At 37.4% G+C, this 22,103-nt stretch overlaps 1 protein-coding gene across 1 annotated transcript; it reads left to right on the top strand.

Annotated features, from left to right (window-relative positions):
• RCN2 (reticulocalbin 2) lies at window positions 1–16,475 on the top strand. Its single transcript, XM_065871642.1, has 7 exons — window positions 1–367; window positions 748–853; window positions 3,412–3,608; window positions 10,647–10,760; window positions 14,059–14,155; window positions 14,980–15,122; window positions 15,643–16,475. Exons 1-7 carry the CDS (start codon window positions 200–202, stop codon window positions 15,793–15,795), a joined length of 978 nt encoding a protein of 325 aa, XP_065727714.1. The 5' UTR covers window positions 1–199; the 3' UTR covers window positions 15,796–16,475.
• The last annotated feature ends 5,628 nt before the right edge of the window (window positions 16,476–22,103 follow it).

Raw genomic sequence — 22,103 nt, 5'->3', positions numbered from 1 at the left:
ATATAGGCCTCGGCCTTGCCTGATGCATCACCGCAGTTGTCGCTCCGGCTTCAGACAGGGATCACCCGAGGAACGGAGGCCACGGACCTGTTCGCGTTCGGTTCCACCCTCCCCACGTACCGCGCGCCGCCTCTCTGCGGCCGCCCGCTGAGCGCCGCAGCCGGCCTGAGCCCCCTCCCGCCTCCCTCCTCACCTCTCTATGTGTCCGCGGCTGGCCAGCGCGATGCGGCTGGGCCCGAGGCCCGCCACGCTGGGGCTGCTCCTGCTGTGCGCCGCGGCAGCCGGCGCCGGGGAGGCCGAGGAGTTGCACTACCCACAGGGAGAACACCGCGCCGACTACGACCGCGAGGCGCTGCTGGGCGGCAAGGTGAGGCGGCCAGGCCGGGGGCTGGGAGGGCCGGGCCTCGCAGCGCGGCTGCCGCGGGCTTTGTCCCGGGACAAAGGGGGCGGCCGGGCGAGGCCTGGCCGGGGCAGCCTGACAATGGGGCCCGGGCGGGGCGCAGCTCACTCTCCCGTGGACCCCGGGGGCTGTAAGGCTGAGAAAATAGCGCGGCCGAGGAGCCGGATCCCTTCTACCCTCCCTACGAGAGGCAGAATCAGTGAGGTTGTGTAGGGGGCAGGGGCCTTGGAGAGCAGGTGTGGGTCACCCCAAAAGCCCTCGGCAAGGGTAGCTCTATTTTTCTCCACCATTTTGCCCTCCTGATAGTAATGCTTGACCACCCCCTGTATATCGCTTACCCCCCAAAGGAAGAAGTCGATGAATATGTTAAACTCACCCCCGAAGAGCAACACAAAAGACTGCAGTCAATCATAAAGAAAATTGACTTGGACTCAGATGGCTTTCTCACCGAAAGTAAGGACGTCCTACACAACTAACAATGGAGACAGCCCTTTGTAGGAGACAGAAATACAAACATTTAAGCAGGGTGTCTGTTGAGTGTAGATTGCTAGTGTTCCAATCAATTACAGGTACTGTGTGAGAGGGAAAAAAGGACATGGTGAGTAGGTTTTATACTTGGAAATCTTTAGACATAGGATACCAATTAACACTCAGTGCTTTCTCCAGTAATATATAAACATCACTGACCCTACATGGTATGGGCAAGTCATACCTAGAGCAAACGCCCTGCTCCTCACATGACTTTTTATCAATATCAACATGATTCACTTTCGAGAAACATGCTAAAAACCTTAAGGCATTAAGTTGTTTATAGCTCTTTTGATATATGCTTCATTAGAATCTTAACAACTTGCTTCTTTTTATAAGCAAGTAGAAAAGGACCTGTTGCATGTGAATTATGTTTATCACAAATTATTATAACTGATAGAGGCCTTAGAATCATTATGTCCACCTCTTTTTGTAAGAAGCTGAAGCCCAGAGGCATTAAGTGCCTTGCTCCAAGGAGTGGCAAAGCCAGGATTAGAACCCATATCTCCTGCACTTAATTCAGTCTTTAATATCCTTCACTTAAAAAAACAAAGAAGCAAAAACCAAGTGAGTGCTCTTAGGTAGATTCTAGAGTCAGAAATGAAATGCACAGATTCTTAAAAGAATATTCCAAATAAATTGCTCTGCATCTGCCTCACCTCATTGCTTAATTCATGTGATGAACCCGATCAACTTTCGACCAACCTCAACAAAAATTCAGGAGCTGTTTTCTTATAACTCTTATTTAAATGCTGTTCAGCATCTGAAGAATGAAGTTGCTGGAGAGAGAATTATAAGCTGATTAGTAAATTAAAGATGTGTTGTCAATGAAGTATTCACATTGGTGCCCTCAGGAATATTAAGGTTTTGTTCCTTGTACTTAAAACAAACAACAGAACCTTTAGACTAATTATCCAATAAGAATAGGTCCATCTTTTGTTACACTAGAGAGCACATAAAACAAGTTGATTTGGAAGACTTGGTGCTATTTATCTGTAAGGGCCTACATGTGTTCAAATATTTAATAGTAAGCTTTTAAAAAAGTTAAAATTAAAAGGAATTTAGTCCAAATCTTCATTTTATAGATGAGAAAACAAAACCTAGAGAGGGTAAACTTATTCCTTACGGCAGAGCTGAAGTATGGACCCCTGTTTCTGACCTGTTTCGTTCTGTATTCTGTTAAGCCATGATGATCATTCCACTTGAGGACTGTTCAGGGAATTTTGCTTATTTGCACTTTAAGGGCCAGGACTGGACTCAGGTTCTTGAGAGACAGCTAAGTTCAGTTTGGGCTTTGAAGCCAAACATAGGTTTGAATCTAGACTCTGCTACTTACTAGCCATGAGTCCTCAATTCCTAACCTCAATTTCCTGAACTGTGAAACAATTATTATAATTGCCTTGTTTTGAAGATTAGAGACAAAGTATATAGAGGACTTGATATATAATAATTGTTCAGTACATGGTTGCCATAATTATTCTGCCCTGATTTAGAGTTTCAGGAGAGACAACATGTCTTTACTTTTCTATTCACCTGACCTCCCCCAAACCAATAGAGGAGTACCACTCTTTAAACCAAATGGTGTATTATCTTTAAACCAAATGGGTACTCTTGCTTCCTTGCAAATATTCATGTTTTTCTTCCCCTCCCCTTTTTTCTATAACGCAGTATAGTAAATATTCCTATGATAGATTTTTAAAAGTTGATCTGAAAGTGGACATTTGCGATTTAGAAACTTTTCCCCTATGTCTTCAGGTACCCAGTTAAGACAGACAGCTATTATAAGAAGGGCATAAATCATAATTGCTACCCATAACTTTTTAAAATTTCCTCCAGATGCTTTATGACATAGTTAAAGGGAATGTACTGTAACAATATTTCTCAAACTTCAGTCACTTGAGTACATTTTTCACAATTTAGGCCCTATTTACTTATCTATTATTTCCTTAATATAGTCTTGATTCAAGTTAATGTAAAATGTATTTTAAAGGAACACTTTATATTTCATAAATGAAGAACACTATTTTTTCCAATACATATTAAAATAAATGGGCAGTTATTCAAATATTTGTGCTTCCTGAGATATCTGTGATAATTAGCAAAAGTTATCTACAATTTTTTGGATAATATGTTTTAAAAGTCAAGTGCTATTTTGGCCAATTGGTAGTTTATTTAATAAATACTTGTTGAGCCAGGTGCTTTCTAGGCATTTGGAGTACCTCCAAAACATACCAAAACATACCAAAACTCTCTGTACTCAAAGAGCTTACATTCTGTGTAGATCACATATTATAACATTCTTAAGACTCCAAACCGCTCTCCCCACCTCCTACTCCTATTTCTATGAATACAACTAGGCCAGTTCTCACTCACTATTTATATGCATTAAAGATTTTTTTCTTCTTTTAAAGAATGTTTAGAAATTCTCACTCGTTTTAAGTATCAGAATTACTATCACATTGTGTTCTGGGAAATTCTCATAGGTGAACTCAGTTCATGGATTCAAATGTCTTTTAAACATTATGCTATGCAAGAAGCGAAACAACAGTTTGTTGAATATGATAAAAACAGTGATGGTATTGTGTCGTGGGATGAATACAATATTCAGATGTATGATCGCGTAATCGACTTTGATGAGAACACTGCTCTGGATGATACAGAAGAGGAGTCTTTTAGGCAGGTGAGTACAAGTGCACAAGCTTTTGATCCTATCAGTTCACTTTACCTTCCTGCATGAGTGAGCACAAGAGGCCTGAGGTCATTGATTGCTTTGTTCTCTAGGCAATCACCTGTTTCACTTCAGTGGTCATTTTGATGGTTTCCTTTCTAGCCAGATTTAGGACTCTTATTCTGGACTACTTCAGTTATCCTTGCATCTGTATTTCTCAGCTGCATCATTTGTCCTCATTTCCAGGGTTGCTTTTTTTAGTGTATTTTGAATATGTATCTCAATATTTTACTTTTTTTGTTATTGAACAATTGGTTTTATTATTATATTAAGAAGACTGTAGAGGCCTATTCCCATTTTTAAGCACGTAGTTTTATATAAAATAACTAAAATTTTTTTAAATTGTGGTAAGGTACACATAACAAAATTTACATTTTAACTACTTTTAAGTGTGCAGGTCAGTATTGTTTAGTACATTCACATTGTTAGGCAACCACCACTCGACTTTCTGTCTCTGAATTCAACTATTCAGGGTACCTCGTATAAGTGGAATCATAACATTTGTGTGTGTGTGTGACTAGCTTATTTAACTTAACGTTCTCAAGGTTCGTCCATGTTGTAGTATGTGTTGGAATTTCCTTTTAAAGACAATAATATTCCATTATATGTATATATCACATTTTGTTTATCCATTCATCAATCAATGGACAGTTGAGTTGCTTCAGCTTTTTGGCTGTTGTGAGTAATGTTGCTGTGAACGTGGGTGTACAAATATGTCTTTGTGACCCTGCCTTTAATTCTTTTGGGTATATATCCGGAAGTGGAATTGCTAGATCATATGGTAATTCTATTTTTAATTTTCTGAGGAACTACAATACTGTCTTCTATAGTGGCTGCACCATTTAAAATAACTTATTTTTGAAGATTCAGTATCACTATGAGTTCTGTTGTGTCTCATTGTTTAATTTGTTGAAATATATTTCTTAAGCAGAGTTGAGGAAGACAATATTTAGGAATCACTAGGAACTTTTAAAGACTTTTTACTTAGTAATTACTAGGAACTTTTTAAGACAAATTACTATAAGCTTGAGAAATTACTATTTCAGATACTGTTGTACTTCAGAGGTAATTTTAAAGACTTTTTTTTTGCGGTACGTGGGCCTCTCACTGTTGTGGCCTCTCCCGTTGCGGAGCACAGGCTCCGGACGCGCAGGCTCAGTGGCTATGGCTCATGGGCCAAGCCGCTCCGCGGCATGTGGGATCTTCCCAGACTGGGGCACGAACCCGTGGTCCCTGCATCGGTAGGCGGACTCTCAACCACTGCGCCACCAGGGGAGCCGCAAAGACTTTTTTTAAAAGAGTTTTTTGTATGTGGAAAAAATAAAACCAAACACCTTGTTGCAAATGTTGTGTCCCAAAATATTAATCAAGGGTGCTTGGAAAACATTTGAGGCTCCTCTATTCCTTAACTTACCTATCCCATTATTAGTATCTACCTTTTAGTTTTTACCATGGCCATATTTTATCAGTGTATATGCTATGTATTTTAGAATCATATTGTCCACTTGGACTCTGTAGGCCATCACTAACTCAAAATTGGTTGTTTCTCTGCTAATGATTATGCATATGCTATGCATATACCACTGGTGTGGAGGTTAAGAGCTCCAGCTTTGGAACCAGTCTGCTTGGCTTCACATTCAGGCAGACCACTTAACAGTGGTGCAGCTTTAGGTTAAGTCAGACCTCCTTATGCCTCGGTTTCCTCATATCTAAAAATGGGAATGATAATAGTATGGAGAAACGGTAATAAATATTGAGAGTAGCAGTTGGACTGGAAAACTCTTCTGAGTTGATTTGAAAGAATACTGTTGAAGAAAGCAGGTGTGATTCACATGTTTATCTTTAATATTTATATACAATCAGCTTTTGAAAGTTGTTTAAGCATTTGTTAACTATATCAGCTTTAGATTAGTTAGGATTTAATATATAGGGGAAAAATGTCTTTGCTCCTTTTTTTCTCCTTATTTGGGTCTTCATCTTACAGCAGACTGAAAAGAGTGCAAATCAGTCTTTTCACTACTTAGTGCTAAAAAGAAAACAAATGATAATAATGAGATCTGGGATTTGTCTACTAGTTATTCTTCTTTACTATAGGAATTAACTCATCTTAAAAGCATCATTCGCATTCCAAGACTTTTCTAAAACCAGACCATGGTATGATATTATGACTTCCCTTCCAGAGAATAATACAGAAGTTAAATACAGTATTTTAAAATTTACTAGAATTATATTCTGTCCTTTTTTTTTTTTTTTCACTCAAAAGATTCAATTATCATCCCATCAAAAATAAGAAACGTGTGTGGTTTTTAAAATCTGTATTCTTTTGGGGGTTGGGGGTGTGGGATGAAATAATACATGATGTTGAGGAGAAAATCTTCACTTTGAAGAGGTACATGACTTGTTAATATAAAGTATTTATGAACAGTTTTTCTTTTAAAAGATGTCTAGTTCTAATGCTATGTTTCCCAGCCAGGTACTCAGTACATGTTGATTATAAGACTCTACTTTTAAAGAATGAATTAGATGGACCTTAATAGCCTAGAGGAATTTATGGATCCCTAAAATGAACACTTCTCAATGGGAGTCCTAATGGTTATTCTTTGACAACACAGGAATATGTCTCTGCATGAAGCTCTATTTATAATACTTTATTAGATTTTGATATATATAGATATAACCCACTAAAAGTGGATGTGGGGTGTAAAGATGAGCCCAGACACAGCTGCATTATTATTCAAAATAAAAAATCAAGGATGAAGAATGAATCGGTCTTAATCGAAGTAACAAACTAAACATTATACCATAAAATAATCAAAAAGTAATTGGATATCTAAATAAAATAAAATGTTTCTATATGGAAGCCTAATAATAAACAAAAATCAACTTGATACCTGAATTTTATCTTATTTTTGATGTTTCATATAGAGAATAGAGATAGCCTGGAATAATGACCCTCTCAGGCTGTGAAATGTCTGAAAAAGCATTTCTTTATGATCTGATGAACAAGTATAGTCAGCACTTTTAAGCAGGATAATTAAAGTTTGAGGACCAACCTGGCAGAAGCTCAATTGCTCTAACTTCTAAAGCCAGCTGCTGAATGTGCATGTATAAGCAACATTTATTTATATAAGATATTATCTTGCATGTGGTTAATCAGAATAAGACCTAGACTTTTTTTCTGGTATCACAGGTTACATACTTCCTCATGTAAAATTTTTAGTCTACCAAAAGATGGCAGTTTTGTTCTTCACAAGTTTCTTTTACATTATAAAATAAACGAGTATGGTAGTTTCTATCTTTTTACTACTGTGTATAGTACTTCCTACTCTCGACTAAAACACAAGGTCTTTATACAGAAGAGAAAAGTGTTGAGCTTTTATGAAACTGATAGTCTTTTGTTCTCTTTTAGAAATTTGCCACTTTGAAAAACGTCTTTCAGTGTATTGGCTTCTTTAATATGAGTCTCTTAAATTGTGTTCCTCAAATGACTAAAACTTTTAAAAATCACATTATTTCATTTTATTTTTAAAACTGAGAAATGTAAACCAGAAAATACCTTTTTTTTAAAGAAATCTTAGCTGTTGAAAGAGATCCTTTCTTTCCATAGGCAAATTTGGCCAAATTCCGCTCCGTCTGCTGAAACATGGACCTCTTGCTCTGAATTGAAGGGTTCTTTCATAAGGAAGTCTAAGCACTTAGTATTTTGAATAGTGATTTATTCAAAAAGTACTTGATTGACTCAACAAAGTACCTCAAGTTCTTATTTTTCTACTTTTCCCCATGTTAAACCTGCACATAATGTAAATTATTTGGTCTAATTATTTAAAATTATGAAATGTTAAGTTAAAAGAGCTATTTGGAAACAGTGTTTTCCCCCTGTCGTGACTGGGTGGATATAACTGGCTAGTGGAATCGGGATGTTTAAAAGACAAATTCTTTGGGGAAAGAAATGAGCCTCTCCACTGTAAATCAATCATCGTAAAAGAACTAGTGTTTCAGTAAATGACTGCTACCTAACCTCTAGTATTCCAAAAAACCGAAAAGAGTATTTCTTTTCAACAGTGAATCACGTAAGTTAAGAGCTTCTAAAATATTTGAAATTGTACTTTTTCAAAAATGTGCAGTTTAATACACTTAAGTTTATAGAAAGTTATTCCCAGAAATTCTCAAAATAGAATTTATGCAGGATTAGCAATATGCCACTATTGGCTTCCAAGGCTCTTAATCACAGAATTACCTTTGAGAAATTCATTAAAAGCAGCCTTGTCCCTAATAGCTGCTACGTCTTGATTTCCTATCAGAGTGTACTTGGGGGAAAAAAAGGAAGATGGGTGTGAGAAAGTAGAAAAGGGTATGATTATTTAACCTCGACCTCAAGATAGGCCCTTTTCAGCTTTTGATGTGTTTTATCTGGACATACAGAATTAGCACTGTAAAGAGCCTACAAAGAGTAGACTTCCAAATATTATGTACATTTATCAAAAGTATTCTCATTAAAGGACTATTTTTTGAAACCTGTTAACCTGTTTTTGAAAAGTCATTTTGAAGACCAGAAATAGTTAGAAATAGACATACCAAGAATTAATACATAGTCTAAATTTATTGCTTTGGGGACATTTAAAAAATTATTGAGATTGTTAAAGAAGATAGTGTGTAGTACTGTAGAAAGAACAGGGAGGATCCAAGTTCAACATATTTTAGCTGTTTTCCTGACATCCCTTTCAATAAATCATTTTATTTTAATCTCAGTTTTTCTATCAATAATAGTAATATGTGACATTTGTTTAATACCTAATACTTAAGGTTTCTAATTGCTTGATAGGAATTCTCATCTCAGTTGCTTAACAGAGATTTTTTTTCTTATTTATTATAAATTGTTCAATTTATTTAAACTAAAAAAAAAAACAGTTCACCCATTTCTGTCATCTCCCCACCTCCCCACCTCTGGCAACCACCAGTCTGTTCTCTGTATCTTGAGCTTGGTTTGGGGGGAGTTTTTTGTTTGTTTGGTTTTAGATTCCACATATAAGAGATCATACAGTATTTGTCTTTCTCTGACTTATTTCACTTAGCATAATGCCCTCAAGGTACATCCATATTGTCTCAAATGGCAAGATTTTATTCTTTTTTATGGCTGAATAATAAGTCCCCTACATTCAAATGAGTTCCATTTGTAAGTCTGATTTGTTTTGTTCGTTAAGTCCAACAAAGTTAGCCTGGGTACCCACCTAACACAATCGGCTCTATAGTACTGTACTGTAATAGGTTTATAATACTTTTCACACAAATAATACATAAACACAAACAAGAGAACATTTTTAATCTTACAGCACAGTACCTTGAAAAGTACAGTGGTACAGTACAACAGCTGGCATACAGGGGCTGGCATCCAGTGAACAGGCAAGAAGAGTTACTGACTGGAGGAGGGAGAGGAGGTGGGAGACGGTAGAGCTGAAGGATCGTCAGCAATAGGAGATGGAGGGCAAGCTGCAATTTCACTCACGCCTGACGCTGATGCCACAGGTTCTGGTTGCTTTCTGGATTCAATTCTATCTGCCGTCTTGAAAAAACGATCCAGTGATATCTGGGTAGTAGCTCTTTCTTTCTTGTCACAGATGACACGGTAGCACTGGGTTGCATTCTGAACGGCTACTGCAACCTTCGTGTACCATTCTACGTTTGGGTCCTGTGCCTCGAAAAGTAACAGTGCCTCCTCAAATAAAGAAAATCCCCTTGCCATTTCCTGTATCGTGAATCTCTTCAGTTCTTTAGTTACTTCTTCTTTTTGTCTCTCTTCATCCTTTCTCTGGGCCTCCAATTCCATCTTTTCGCCTCGTTCCACTCTCTCAATTATTTTCACTTTTGTTTCTATTGTTATCACTTGGTGCTTCTTAGCAGTACCAGCTACATTACCACTGCTTTTACACTTGCTTCCGGACATCCTGGGCTTGAAATAAAGATACTGTACTACTGTACTGTATACAGTATTGTACAATAAAGTACACAAAAGCACAACCACTTGTAGAGGATGCACGCACGTGACAGTGTATGCCCGTCATGTAAACTAATTTACGTGATTGGACATACTATATATTGGCTATTGTAAATAATGCTGCAGTGAACATAGAGGCGCATATATCTTTTTGAGTTAGTGTTTTCATCTTCTTTGGATGAATACCCAGAAGTGGAATTCCTGGATCAGATGGTAGTTCCATTTTTAATTTTTTGAGGAATCTCTATAACTGTTTTCCGTAGTAGCTGCATCAATTTACATTCCCACCAACAGTGCACCAGAGTTCTCTTTTCTCCATATCCTTACCAACACCTGTTATTTCTTGTCTTTTTTGTAACAACCAGGTGTGATATCTCATTGTGGTTTTCATTTGCATTTCCCTGATTTATGATGTTGAGCATCTTTTCATTTACCTGTTGGCCATCTGTATGTATTTGGAAAATGTCTATTCAGATCTGCCCATTTTTTTAGTTGGACTGTTTGGGTTTTTTTCTATTGAGTTGTACAAGTTTTTTATATATTTCGGATATCAGCCTCTTATCATATATATGATTTGCAAATATTTTCTCCCATTCAGTAGCTTTCATTTTATTGATGGTTTCTTTTGCTGTGCAGAAGCCTTTTAGTTTGATGTAGTCCCACTTGTTTAGTTTTGCTTTTGGTGTCAGATTATCCCAGTTGTATAGGTGAGGAGACCAGAGAGGTTAAGCAGTTTGCCCTAAGTAATAAGCTAGTGAGTGGCATTGCTGGAATTCAGATCTGAGTTTCTCTGACTCTAGAGCCTGTGTCTCTGTACTGCTTCTAACAAATGTTTGTTATTTGCCCAACTTACCTTCAGAGGAATGACGTGAAGATAAAATATGATAATGGGTGTAAATGTACTTTAGATTTCACATAGTTGTATTTTTCGAAGTATTTTTAATGATGTTATGGTATGGATGAGACCTTTAAACGTGTTCAATATTTAATTTTCAAAGCTTCATTTAAAGGACAAGAAGAGATTTGAAAAAGCTAACCAGGATTCAGGTCCTGGTTTGAATCTTGAAGAATTTATTGCTTTTGAGCATCCTGAAGAAGTTGATTACATGACGGTAAGGAAGAAACATTTCAAGATGACTATTGAATGACCAAAACTTTAAAACTTGCTTTTACAAAGTAATTAAAATGAATTGTATGGCCAACAGAATTTTGAGAGACAGGAAGATCTAGTTTTCCCTGCTTAAGATAAGGAGTGGGAAGAAGGAGGTTTTCTGGTGGGGTGGGGTGGGGTGTGCTCATTGGGAGGAAGAAGGTAAGGAATGAGTTTTCTGTAATCTCTGTAACATATATGAGCATCAGTCTTTCCCTGGCTAGTTTCTGTTTCATAACCACATTATCTTCAGTGCCTTCCTTGTCTTTTTGTAGTTTTCCGACTTTCCTCTGGTGTTTCAGTATTAGTAACACTAGAACTTCCCATTTAGTTTACAGCATCACTTGTGAAAACTTTTGGTCTGGGAAGATGTATCACATTTGGATCCCCTTTCATAGGGTGTGGGGGGGTAGGGTAGGGAGTACAGCTGCTAATGACTAATGATGTTTTTGCAACTTCAGGCATAATGAGTCCTCTCATCCCTTTAGTGCTTAAAAGAAGTACCAGCTCTTCAAAATTTTGTTGGACTCCAGGTTTAATTTAACACTGATTAAGTCCCTCCTATGACTTGATAAGCTTCTTGAGAACAGAAACTATCGTATTGGAGGGTAAAGATTAATATAAGACATGGCTTTTAAAAAATAGGCTAAACATTTATATTGAGGTCTGTTGCCTGGCATCAGCCTCCAGCCGTGTGGCTTAGTTCCCTGGACATTTCAGGGAGGGGAGATGTAGCTTTTTGTTTAATGGGTCATGGTCAGATGCTGCTACCTTGTTAGCCAGGCTGCAGATATGTTTTTCATGACCTAGTTTAAGAACATTGGCACAATTTGTTTAATTAGGGCCAAAAATTGAGCCCTAGCATGGTAGGCAGAGGATGTTGGATCTTGATTGAGGAATAAGGAACAGTTGAAGACTGAGGAGGGAAATGACCAATGAAAGCAATGAAATAATTTAGGCATTATATGTTATGGCCCCGGAATACAAGGTGGCAATGGAATGAATTAGACTTGACCAACATTTTGAAGAAAGCATAGACAGGAATGTTGACTGACTAAGCACGGGAAGGGAGGGGGGCAAGAGTCAGAGATGACTGTGAGGTTTGGGGCTGGCGTAACAATGAAAGCCCATTGCAGAATGGGGTGTGTCAGTATGGGGAAGTATGTTCTTTGTGCTGAGTTGGCCTTGATGGCAGCATATAAGGTGTGTGACCATAAATTGGTGTCTCATTCAGAGCAGCTTCATTAATTCCTATTTACCTTAATTGTTTTTGCATATCCCTTTTTCCCTTTAAGGATATGTTTGATATAGGAAAAGGCAGGAGTACAAGATCAACTAAGTGATTCTACTTTGGATTAAAATTTGGAATTTAAAGATATTTTCATTCACGTAGTTCCAAAAATTATTTTAACCAAGGCAACATTATTGTAATAAGTCTATTGTTTCCCAAGAGGATTACTTGAATGGAGGAATAATCATTTTGATCAGTGATTCTTTCACTGGGTCACAGACTTCTTAAAAAATATGATGCAAACTATTGTTTCCCAAGAGGATTACTTGAATGGAGGAATAATCATTTTGATCAGTGATTCTTTTACTGGGTCACAGACTCCTTAAAAAATATGATGCAAACTATATACTGTGTCCCAGAAAAATCCTATGTATGTCCATGCTCATACACGTGAAGTATTGGATTATAATTTCAAGAGATTCTCAGATCCTCTCTCTAAAACCAATCTTTGGATATCCAGGTTAAGATCCCCTGGTTTCTATATGTAAAATCTGTAATATTTGATTTTAAAAAACGCCAACAACTTGTATTGCAGTGTTATTTCATACAGATGTAGATAAAGCCCCTGGGTTTGACTAGAATGGTAGACTTTTGAGAATACATTTCATTATAGTTGTGATGCTAGAATCCAGATTGAAAGGTATTTGGGTGTCAGTAGGTAATGAGGAAACAAGAACAGTAAGGTATAACCTATGAGAGGAAAAGAAAACCCAGGATGGTGGCTAAAGAATGCAGCATAGTCATTGGGGACTTGAATGTTTTTAAAGGCATAGAAGAAGGAGCTAGTGGAAAAGAGATTGGAGCCTTGGGAGAGGCTGGAGTTAAGAGTGAAAGAAAGCACTCAGGAAATGGGGTAGTATGGGATCTAGGAAGACAGTTGAGGGCTTCACCCTAGAGAAGAGGGGGAGAGAGCTTTAACTGCTGAGATCAAAGGCCTAAAATGATGAGAGGAAAAGGCATATATAGAGGTAATTAAAGGTGAGGATGCAATGCTGGGAAACAAGGAAGCATTTCAGAAGACCTGTACCATGTTTAGAAAAACAGGAGGGTCTTTGTCAAGAGTGTATCGGAGAGAGTTAGGGTGAGGCCCAAGGAAAATGGAGGTTTCAAAAAACAGCTGTAGAGTGTATGTTAGGGAAAGTGAGGCAGAGATAGACTTCCAAGCTGCAGTGATACCCCACCAAAATCGCAAATTAATTTACAAGGACTAGTTTCTATTTTTGTATCTTTCTCTGATTCTGGAATAAAGGAGAAAGTGAAGTGAGTCTGATGTACTAGATGGGGATTGGCATAATAAGAAGAGGGTACAAGGGGATATAGGAATATAATAAGAGAAGTACTGAAGCAGCTGGCCATTAAATGGGTCATCTTGGGTCAAGTATAACGAGAAAGGGTGTGGTCTCTGGGTCAGAGGGGAGTGGTTGGTAAGAAGCCTTGGTAAGCGTGAGGAACAGATTTGGGGGCAATCTGGTGTGGATAGGGTAGATTGGTAGAAGAAGAAGCAGGGAAGTTGAGGTTTTATAGGGGACTGCCCCATTTCAGGTCTGGGGGTAGAACAGCAGCTCTATTCAAAGACATCTGAGACAACGGTTCTTTTGGGGTTGTTAATAGATTTGAGGGAAAGTGGAATTAAAGAACACAAAGGTAGTAAGATACGTCATTCTTCAGAAGGAGGGTAATGTGCAGAAAATAGGAGTGTGAGTTTGGTGCCGAGGCTGTTCAGGAGGGTGAAGTGGAGTGCTCAATAATAGAAACTTAAGGATGTTGAATTTTAAGCCACTTAACATTTGGGGTTTTATTCCTGCTTCTAAATTCCAGTGTTTAGAAAGATTGTCTTGCAAGTATGGACAACCAAAATAATTATTCCTAAATAAGTTCTGTAGTAGCATTGATTCAGATGGTGGTGGGATTGAAACTTTTGTGACTAATTTTTTTTTTTTGTGTGTGTGTGTGAACGGACATGCAATAGGAATTTGTCATTCAAGAGGCTTTAGAAGAACATGACAAAAATGGTGATGGATTTGTCAGTTTGGAAGAATTTCTTGGTGACTACAGGCGGGACCCAAGTAAGTAGCTTGGGGATGTGTGGAAGGGGGTGGGGAAGACAGAGGAAAATGGAAGAAGAACTAGGCCTGATTCCTCCTTGTTCTGCCAAGTTCAGTAAAATACAAGGGAAACAAAGGAACTTAAAGCTTATCTGAGAATGCCATTTTTACTCACTTTTAGTTCCACATCTAGATCCAAGCATTTTTATTCCTTTTCAAACAAATACAATGTAATCATTAATCCAAATGGGTGAGGAAGTAAAGGTTGATATTTTTAAATAGACTTCTGTACCCTTGCATGTAGATCTTGAAAGAGAAGAAAATATAGAATCCTATAAATACTGGAGTAAGACTGGAAGGTGGCTTACTGTGTGTTTGAAATTTGAGGAGTTTTTAAATGCAGCTTTTTCTGAAAGCAGCTGTCTTTTCAGAATTGTTGCTTTAAAGCATCACTTATTGTGAATGTCACTTTAAAATTACACATGGCATTGCTTTGTAAGAGCACGCAGGAAGCTTTTGTCACATGATGTACGTAAAAACATTGCCTAGCTCAAACTTGGGAAAACTGTATCCGAACAAGTAGCAACAGTTACCAAAATTACTAGTTTGTGATAATAAGCAACAATTTTAAAACTCTGAGTATCACTTTTGAAAATTACTATAGAGTTTATACTTATTTCAGGACTTTTCAGTTAAGTACCTCTGTTTCTTTGGGCCTCCTTTATTTGGTGAGCTTTAAATTCATTTCCTTTATTCTAGGGGTATACCAAACTTCTTATTGGATACATGTGATATTCTTGCATATGCATGTTTATGTTCTTGGGGTTTTTTTTAATATATTAAAGCAGCAAATGAAGATCCAGAGTGGATACTCGTTGAGAAAGATAGATTCCTGAATGATTATGACAAAGATGCTGACGGCAGGCTTGATCCCCAGGAGCTGTTGTCTTGGGTAGTACCCAACAATCAAGGCATTGCACAAGAAGAGGTAAGTGTTACAGAATTACTCTCTCATCCCCAAATTGGTGGTACTGGTAGTAAAGGAAACTCAAAATCTTAAGCCAAAGAAAGAAGTAGTGGAGTTATTTATTTAGGAATAATGCATTGCTATTTATTGATTTAAATCTATGATCTGTTTTAGATTTTCAAGGGGACAAAGAAGTTAAGATTGTATCATGTATTAATCTGATAGCACAATAGAATAATAAAAATTTGTATTTACCTATAGGGGCTCAAAATGAGTTATATTAATTTTGCTTTACTTTGAGATATCCTGAATTGGATTTGAGTTGGGAGGAGGCAGAACCCAGCAGAAATTAAGGAAGGAGGTAATGAGAGACTCCGTAGACAGACCTGGTCACAATGGTTAATATTTTTAGATACTTAGACAATAATGAGTACTTGGCATACCTGAATGGTTTTGACAAATCACATCACATTAAAATGTGAACATCTTGCTGAAAACGCTTATTACACTTGACACCTTTTTGTTTTGTTTTATTTTAAAGGCTCTTCATCTAATTGATGAAGTGGATTTGAATAGTGACAGAAAGCTGTCTGAAGCAGAGATTCTGGAGAACCAGGACTTGTTTCTTACCAGCGAAGCCACAGATTATGGCAGACAGCTTCAGGATGAATATTTCTATCACGATGAGCTTTAATCCCTGGGTATATCTGAGTAGAGTACTGGCTCCTTTTATAGTTTGTTACCAGCTTTACTTTTGTGATAAAATGTTGATGTTATATTTTACATTCTTACGTCTTACCACAGTCAAGATTAATGTACACTAAAATTTTGGCCTTTTAGAAGAAACGTAAAACAAAAACCTGATATTTATTTCAAAACATATTGAAGAAATGAAACAATATTGTGCCATATGACAACATAGTCTTTCCTAAATATTCCATTTGTTTAGTACTGTATTATGGAATATTTGAGTTCTGTTTCCATACTTGAAAAAATGGAGAATTCTAGAGGTGGCTGAACAATGTTATTTAAGTAGTATATGACTGAGCTATCAGTTTTTGTTTTAAGTAGATTTAATTTGGGAACTGACAGAAGGACATTGTGTTTAGTTTTAGCATTTTTGTTTTAAAACCTTTAAAGGAACCTTAGAAGGACTTATGCCTCACATGTTAATGTTGAGAAGTTCTGCTTAATTTTAAAATGGTTTCTATAAAAGGTTTTATTGTATGAAATAGAACTTTATATTTTTGCATATGTATAGATAGTAATTATATTTAATGTGTAACTATAGCATTATGGTGTGTGGAATTTGACATTGTCCAGAACTCTTTTCTTTTTTTTGACTGATTAAAAATGAAATGTCCTATCTTTTTATATGTGTGTTTGTTTTTCTTTAACCTTTCACGTAAACCTTGAATTTAGCAAAAGTTTTGTTGTATTATACATTACTTCACCTCATCCATTCCTGTATTTTATTTGGGAAGTGAATGTTCTCAAAACTCTGTTAAATTATATTCTTGCTGCATATTCTTATTTTGCCTTTTTTTTTTTTCCAGATAAAAGAATCATATTATAATTGAATGTGCACCTGACACATTTCAGTTGCTGTTGTGGCAAATGTGGTCTTGCTCTTTGGGGCTAGAAATAATCATAAGAACTACACAGGTTGAAATCACCAGTAGAGAGCTGGTTAGTTATCAGCAGTAGAGCTCAAGATCAGTCATACTGAAATTAAAATCATACTTGATAAGCATTTGTCCACACCTAAATGGTCAGTTTTAACCTTATTCAGGAAGTCAACTTGTTACCTTTGTGGGGAGTAAGAAAAGTGAGAAGGTGAGAAATTCATTTTTTCATAGCTTTGACTCACAGATAGTTTTTCTGTTTTCTTAAATTACTTTTATTTGTGGGTGAAGAGGTCAGCTATGCATTCTGTTAATCTTTTCCCAATCTAAAGTTGTCTCCTTTATAGCACACACAGCACTGGAGGGATCAGCCAGTCTTTATGAGTTATTAGAGAAAATCTGAAGCCCTTTTCTAATAGAATTAACTGCATCAGCTTACCTTTCTACTGCTCCCACCTCTGCTGATGTGAGTCGCGAATGCAAGTTGTAACCTCTCACACTTTAGTGATAGCTTGCTTACCCTGGTATCTAAAGTATATGGTTTTCATTTTAACTTACACAATACCTGTCTAGCCTTTTAAGAATTAAAGATATACTATTATCACTCATCTGCTACTTGTCAGACTTATTGAAGTTGGGATATTTGGAATAACCAGTTTGATTAGCATGCTAACCATTTGTTTTTCTCACTAGATTCTCCAAAATCTATACCAGAATTGTTAGATCATTGGATATGGCTTTTATTTTTAATCTTAATGAGTTAAGAGTTAGCATTCTACATTGTCTTGATTTCATGCAGATATAAGAATTTTGGTGACATTATTAGCGGTCACAAATATCTGTACTCCTTCGGTTCCTGGCATAAAGAAAATTACACTTTCCAGCCCCCATGTGGGTGAGCAAGGGCTAGTTCTGACTAGTTAAATGTGAGTAGAAGTAGTATGTGTCACTCCCAGACCAGGCCAGTGACAAACCTTTGCCATGGCATTGTAGAGGATGCCTCACTTGAAATGGTGAAGCCACAAGATCAAAGTAGTCTTGATTTCTGAGTGACCACATGGAGGTCAGTTGGACCATCAGTGGACTTTGCATGATCAAAAAATAGACTTTTATTATGTTAAGCTACTAAGATTTTGGTGTGTGTGTTTTGGTTTTTTGTTTTTTAAACTACAGCAGAGCCCAGCCTATCCTTACTGAGTGAAGATTTAGTATTAAACAATTGGCTTTTATAAGCATATGGAGAAGAATCATCATCTACTTGAACGGAGTTTCTATATCTTCTGCTAATTCAAAATAGAAAAGTTTATTTTTAAGGCCTTTATTTGGATTTAACTTTTAAATAAGCCTCTTTAAAAATAAAACTTTAGGGCTTCCCTGGTGGCGCAGTGGTTGGGAGTCTGCCTGCTGATGCAGGGGACACGGGTTCGTGCCCCGGTCTGGGAAGATCTCACATGTGGAGCGGCTAGGCCCGTGAGCCATGGCCGCTGAGCCTGTGCTCCGCAACGGGAGAGGCCACAACAGTGAGAGGCCCGCATACCGTGCAAAAAAATAAAATAAAATAAAAATAATTTAATAGAATTAGGATAATTTGAATTTATTCTTATGGAATGAGAGTAAAGATAGAATGAGGCTTTTTGAATAAGCTGATTCTGGCTGAAGGACTTAATTACTTCCATTGTTTGACTTCAGGTACTACTTCAAAATGGAAAAGTTGGCAGTATTTGCACAAATCAGTTCATATGTGGCTCTGATTGGGCAAATATACAGGACAGAAAATGACTTTCTAGTTTGTGGTATGAACTTAAAGGAAGCCAGTATATTCATAGTAAAAGCCATGATGTCATGTTTGCCTTACTTATTTGTTCTTTCCTTTGCAGTTTTGTTTTTTTTTGAACAGAATTTATTTTTCGAGCAGTCTTAGATTCACAGCAAAATTGAGCAAAAAGGTAGTTATTTCCCATACACTCTGCTCTTTGCATATGTACAACCCCCTCCACTATCAAAATCCTGCACCGGAGTGGTATATTTGTTACAATTGATGAGCCTACATTGACACATTATTATCACCCAAAGGTCACAGTTTACATTAGGATTCACTCTTGGCCTGGTACATTCTGTGGGTTTGGACAAATGTATAATGACAAATCCACCTTTATACAGAGTAGTTTCACTGCCCTAAAATCCTCTGTGCTCTGCCTTTATTCATTCCTCCTGCACCAAACCCCTGGCAAACACTAAACTTACTGTCTCCTTAGTTTTGCCTTTTCCAGAACATCGTATAGTTAGAATTATACAATATATAGCCTTTTAAGGTTACTTTGCAGTTTTGAATGTACACCATTGTTCCTCTAGGTTTTTGTGTTACCATATTTCCTTTTAAGTGAGAAATTACTACCTAAACTTCCATAAGATCTTTTCACCTTTGGAAAATGATTTGGGAAAGCCAGTAAGAGTCAAATTTTTGAAACAAGTATAACAACTAGTGTGCTTCATTTCAACATTGAGTTTTTGTCTAATATTTGGCCAGATTTCCTGGCTGCTATGAAATTTTTTACAACTGATATCAGTGAGTAGCTCAACTACTTAAGAGCCACCAGAACAGCTACTAAAATGTCTCAATTTGATTTGGAAAAAAAGACAATTCAAGTACAGAGGAAAACAAGTATGGTGAAATACCTAGAGTTCGCCATATCTATTTCAAATTAACTAAAATTAGTTCATGAGCTGTCGAAAGTAAACCACTTGAATTTATAAAACTTTAAAAATGGTTAAAGAGATTGTTTAAAAATCACATAGCCTTTAGTCTTGGTTTTATGTACCCTAGACGAAAAAAATCATCCTAGTTCTGTTTTGTTCTATTTTTCTTTTCTTCTGAGGCCAGGATCCAATGAACGTAAAGCATCATTCTTTTGCTGTGTAGTACCATTAGCAGTGATTGGTAACACAGGTAAAGAGACCATCTCACTACAAGGATACACTAAAAGCATGAACAAAGGTGTTTTTTGTGCCAGCTGCTGGCCTGCCTGAATTGATGTTTTGTTGTTCTAACAACAAATGACCTCATACAAGTGATTGATTTTGTAAGAGTACTCTGTAATAAAAAAACTTGATTATATTTAATTGTAGACTTGCCTTCGTGGTGGTAAGGAAAGGGAAGCTGGGCTAAGCTGAGGCTGAGCTGTGACTAAGCTGTTTACAGGTATTTCACGTCACCGGCATATAGCAATTAGTCTTCCACCTGTGCTCCTTCAACCCTTCCTTTTTTTTTTTTTTTTTTGCGGTACGCGGGCCTCTCACTGTTGTGGCCTCTCCCGTTGCGGAGCACAGGCTCCGGACGTGCAGGCTCAGCGGCCATGGCTCATGCACGGGCCCAGCCGTTCCGTGGCATGTGGGATTTTCCCAGACCGGGGCACGAACCCGCGTCCCCTGCATCGGCAGGCGGACTCTCAACCACTGCGCCACCAGGGAAGCCCGCGGCCCTTCCACTTTTTAAACCCCAGCACCGCAGCAAAGCTCCTAAATCCCAAACAACCCACCAAAGCAAAACAGCAAATACTGCGAGCTTAGAAAAGAGATGAGGGTGATTTGTATTAATGCCACTTTCCTACTCAATTTAAAGACATGATAAACATTTATTTATAAAATTTCCTGTATGACAAAGAGAAAAAATATAACAGTTTATCTGGAAATCAATGTGTTATCCTCCCTTAAAGTTAAAAGAATGGAATGTAAGTTTCTTGAGGACTGCAGCTGTATCTTTATCATTGTGTTTCCAGTGCCAGTATGTGATTAGCACATAGTAGATATTTACTGAATGAAGTTACTAGTGACACAAGATGAGAGGAAGCTGACATAATATCAGTTTGTTTCAATGACTAATTTTTTAAATGTCTCAGCCTGTTCTTGCCTTGTGGTCTCTCTTTAAAAAAAAATTCTTTGGATGTTTAAATATATTTGTTTAAGTATCTTTGAGATTATTCTGTTAGTTCCAGGTGTACTCCCACTTGTCAGTTCACTGACTCCCCCTCATGGTTTGCAAGTTTTGACTGACTTCACATTTAGTGAGAGCTGTTTGCATAGAGTCTCGTGTGTCCAAGGTTGTAGACATGTCATTTGTTAGGTCCTGTGGGTTTTATCAGTTCTAGACAGGTTTCTGTGTTAAATTTCTTAGCCTGAAGTTTCTGAACCTCACAGTAGTGTGAATTTGGACTCCATATATCTGCATGGGCACAGTTTTGGTGTCTGATTTCTCATCAGTGACCTTATTTACCCACGATTGGCAGATACTGTACTTCCTTGTTCCTTTTTAGACCCGTGAGTCAGTTTTTCTAGTCTTCATTTCAAAGAGAGCCTCCTTCATGGTCCTGGCCAGCTCCCCACTGTAGAAGCATCATCTCCTTTCCTTTTCTTTGACATTAAGACCTCAGCCCCAGTGGTTAAGGCCCATATTCAGGTGCCGTATGTGATTCCCCTGTGAACCATCGTGCCCTTGTTCATTCCTTTGTTTTTATTCCTTCTTTGTTCTAGTACCTGGAGATTTCTCTTTCTTGCTCTTATACTCTGATTTATATTCTTAAATGTTTTGGATTGTATTTTGTCTAGCATTTAAGTTAGTTTGGAGCAGGATTTCAGTCGCCATGATGACTAAGAAGCTTTACTGTTAATTTATACTGAAAGAGCTGGATTTTTAATGTGACTATAAGCTAGTAGCATAAAATAATGCAAAGTATATAATGCAATCTTAAATGCTTTAAAAATAAATGCAATGTGCAGATTGTGAGAAAAGTCCTACTGCTAGTTATATCTCATTTGCATTTTATTTCTTAGACTTAGCCATGAGGTCTGAGCAAACCAGAGGCCAGTTGAGTCAACTAAATGACTAAACTGGAATTCTTAAAATTCCTTGAAAGAAGAATGAGGGGGACATATCAAAATGATGCTGGACTCAGCTTATAGGGGTTCCCACTGGCCAAATATGGTATAATTTAAGCATCAAAATAAATCATGATAATAGATTATAACATTCGAATAAAATAAAAATCTATGAGTCCATGGTGAAATAAAGTAATGAATTAAAAAATAAATGGGGGAGAAGGGAACGCTCTTCCATACAGTAGAATGCCAACTTGTAAAACAATGCTGGAGTTAGAAAATCATCAAGGGATGCCAAAACTAGTAGGTGAAAGTTTGATGAGGAACATTATATTTACAGTTTCAAAGTATCTTCACACAAATTACTTTTTTTTTTTTTTAATGTTGAGGTTTCTTTTAATTATTTTTATTTTTGGCTGTGTTCGTTTCTGTGCAAGGGCTTCCTCCAGTTTTGGCAAGCGGGGGCCACTCTTCATCGCTGTGCGCGGGCCTCTTACTGCCGTGG

The sequence above is a fragment of the Phocoena phocoena genome, chromosome 2, assembly GCF_963924675.1.
Source record: "Phocoena phocoena chromosome 2, mPhoPho1.1, whole genome shotgun sequence".
Classification (NCBI taxonomy): Eukaryota; Metazoa; Chordata; class Mammalia; order Artiodactyla; family Phocoenidae; genus Phocoena; species Phocoena phocoena.
The sequence above is the reverse complement of the archived record's forward strand: the minus strand, read 5'-3'. Positions and strand labels throughout refer to the sequence as shown.

What these genes read in the sequence shown, in the direction of transcription:
- RCN2 (XM_065871642.1), top strand. Translation starts at nt 200, where the DNA reads ATGTGTCCGCGGCTGGCCAGCGCGATGCGGCTGGGCCCGAGGCCCGCC. An exon ending in AAGAAGTTGATTACATGACG is followed by an intron (nt 10,761 to 14,058) that starts GTAAGGAAGAAA and finishes GACATGCAATAG; the next exon opens with GAATTTGTCATTCAAGAGGC. An exon ending in AAGGCATTGCACAAGAAGAG is followed by an intron (nt 15,123 to 15,642) that starts GTAAGTGTTACA and finishes TTTATTTTAAAG; the next exon opens with GCTCTTCATCTAATTGATGA.